The 2,385-nt window shown below is 51.7% G+C and overlaps 1 protein-coding gene across 1 annotated transcript in view; it reads right to left on the bottom strand.

The window, feature by feature from the left end:
• The window catches only part of HCLS1 (hematopoietic cell-specific Lyn substrate 1), a 27,836-nt gene that overhangs the window by 1,574 nt on the left and 23,877 nt on the right, over positions 1–2,385 (bottom strand). Inside the window, exons 10-11 of the mRNA XM_023516287.1 lie at positions 1,216–1,482; positions 736–840 (exon numbers count right to left, since the gene is read on the bottom strand). Of these exons, the coding sequence (XP_023372055.1) occupies positions 736–840; positions 1,216–1,482 (372 nt within the window). The remainder of the gene's footprint in view (positions 1–735; positions 841–1,215; positions 1,483–2,385) is intronic.

Genomic DNA, 2,385 nt, shown 5'->3' with positions numbered 1-2,385 from the left:
CCCGGCTATTTTTTGGTTGCAGCCATCATTGTTGTTTGGCGGGTCTGGGGTGGATTCAAACCTGCCACCTTAGGTGTATGTGGCTGGCACCTTAGCCACTTGAGCCACAGGCGCCGAGCCACATTTTTCTATTTTCAATAGGCATAGGTCTCACTCTTGTTCAGGCTGCTCTCTAACTCCTGAGCTCAAATGATCCTCCTGCCTTGGCCTCCCAGAGTGTTAGGATTATAGGCATGAGCCACCACCCTGGGCCATTGACCTGGTTTTTCTAGGAGACAGGATCTGTGAACATGAGGGTAGAGACTGAGTCTACCTCAGCTAATCTCAATAGTTAAAGGCATGGAGGAGATAGTCTGAGGAGGAAAAACAATATGAAGGGGAAAGGAGTTGAGGAGCACAGAAAGAGGGAATCATCAAGACTCACCAGCTTCTACAGGTGTCGTCTTCTGATAAGCTGTGGTGGGGGCCTGCATTTCACCAAAGCCGGCAGCGCTCTGCAGAAGGTTACAACTGTATGTGAGGGGAGGGGCATGTGGTAGTGACCTGAAGGTAGTGTTGGGGGTTGGGGCCACTGTAGGTGGCATCCCCAACCATTTGATGCTCAACAGCTGGGCAGGGGTTCCAAAATTGTTCTGAGATAGAGAGAAGGGGGTAATGGTTTGTCCCTCTACACAGTTCACCTTCCTAAGATGAGGAGATGGAGTAGGGGCAGACAATCTCTGGGGGTCTGCTTACCTCTGGAGGATTCTGCCTGATGGGCAGTGGGGGCACCGGTTGTTCTCTGCTGGTTCTCACAGGCTCAGGTTCTGATGACTGAAGACTCCCTGCTGGAGGCCAGGCCTGTGGAGAAGGAAGCCTAGGTCAAGTAAGCAAACCTGCATCTTCACACTTACACTTACCAGCAACACCCTTCCTGCTCTCTGCCAGTTCAAATTGAACTCATCCCCCCGATGGGCTCCTTCCTCTTAGTTCCTGCGCAATAATTGGCTGTACTAGTTGGTGACTGGCTGCCTGTTGGAGTATGTAAATCTTGGGGTTTTTTCTGGTATATGAGACTTAATTGCAGTCAGACTGAAACCTTCCTGAAGACAGAGACAGCAGACTGCCTAACACAGGGTAGGCCTTTGCCTCATTTTCTACCAATGGTTTGAACCTCTTAGGATCCTGTCTGGGCAAGAGATCCTAGATGTGGATCCCAGAAGGCAAGGCACTCACCTCAGAGGAGATTTTCTTGGGCAGTGGAGCCGGTGCCACTGGTTCTTCCACAGGCGCCACCAACTGCTGATTCTCGTGGCTCGTGTTTTCCGCGGCCTTTACCATGGCCTTTACTGTGGCCTTTGGCTCCTGCTGCTGCTTGGCCATCTGCTGAGCCTTCTCCTTTTCCTCCAGCTTCCTCTTCTCCTCACCCATGGACTCAAATTTTGCCATCAGCCCACGGGCACCACTAGAAGCTACCAACACAGGGAAGAAGAATTGAGCTGTCTCGGACTGGGGGCTAGGGGAAGGGATGGAGCTTGAGGGAAGAAGAGAAATTGGTTTAACACCCAGGAGGAGAAAAGATGGGCAGGGGACTCATGGAGGGGAAGATAAAGAGGTACTGATGGAAGAACAGGGGGATTAGAGGACAGGGTTAAAGCCTCAATTTCCATATGGCCAGGCTGTGCAACCTCAGACTCTTGTCCTTTCTGAGTTAGAGGTCTTAGTCCCCTTACCAGCATCCCTCCCTGTCTATATTCTTTAAATCTGTGTAATTTAGCCACCACCCACCCTAAACCCTACCCCACACTGCCATGCCTGAGCCTTTCTCAAGTGGTTCTCCAGGCTTCCCTCCCTGGGTTCTCCACCCATATTCCTTCCCCAGTGCCACTCCATCTCTCTATCCCATTGATCTGGGTTTTCCTTTCTTTTTTTCATGGAGGGAGGCTCTCGGGGTGCGACCAAGTCTCACTCTGTTGCCCAGGCTAGAGTGCTATGGCTTCATCCCAGCTCACAGCAACCTCGAACTCCCAGGTTCAGGTGAGCCTCTTGCCTCAGCCTCCTGAGCAGCACCTGGGACTATCAGTGCCCGCCACAACACCTGGTTAACTTTTTTCTATTTTCTTCTTTTTTTTTTTAAGACAGAGCCTCAAGCTATCCCCCTGGGTAGAGTGACGTGGCTTCACAGCTCACAGCAACCTCCAACTCCTGGGCTCAAGCGAGTCTCCTGCCTCTGCCTCCCAAGTAGCTGGGACCACAGGCGCCCGCTATAACGCCTGGCTATGATGGGAAGAGAATGTAAGAGATGTAAGGGGAGGGAGGTGGAAGGCAAATCAGATTCCTTGGGAGACCCAGAAGACATTGAAGCAAAAGCACATTGCTGAGACACCCCAGCTGGGATAACCAACT

The sequence above is a fragment of the Otolemur garnettii genome, unplaced genomic scaffold (assembly GCF_000181295.1).
Source record: "Otolemur garnettii isolate 467f Iridium unplaced genomic scaffold, OtoGar3 scaffold00089, whole genome shotgun sequence".
Lineage (NCBI taxonomy): Eukaryota > Metazoa > Chordata > Mammalia > Primates > Galagidae > Otolemur > Otolemur garnettii.
The sequence above is the reverse complement of the archived record's forward strand: the minus strand, read 5'-3'. Positions and strand labels throughout refer to the sequence as shown.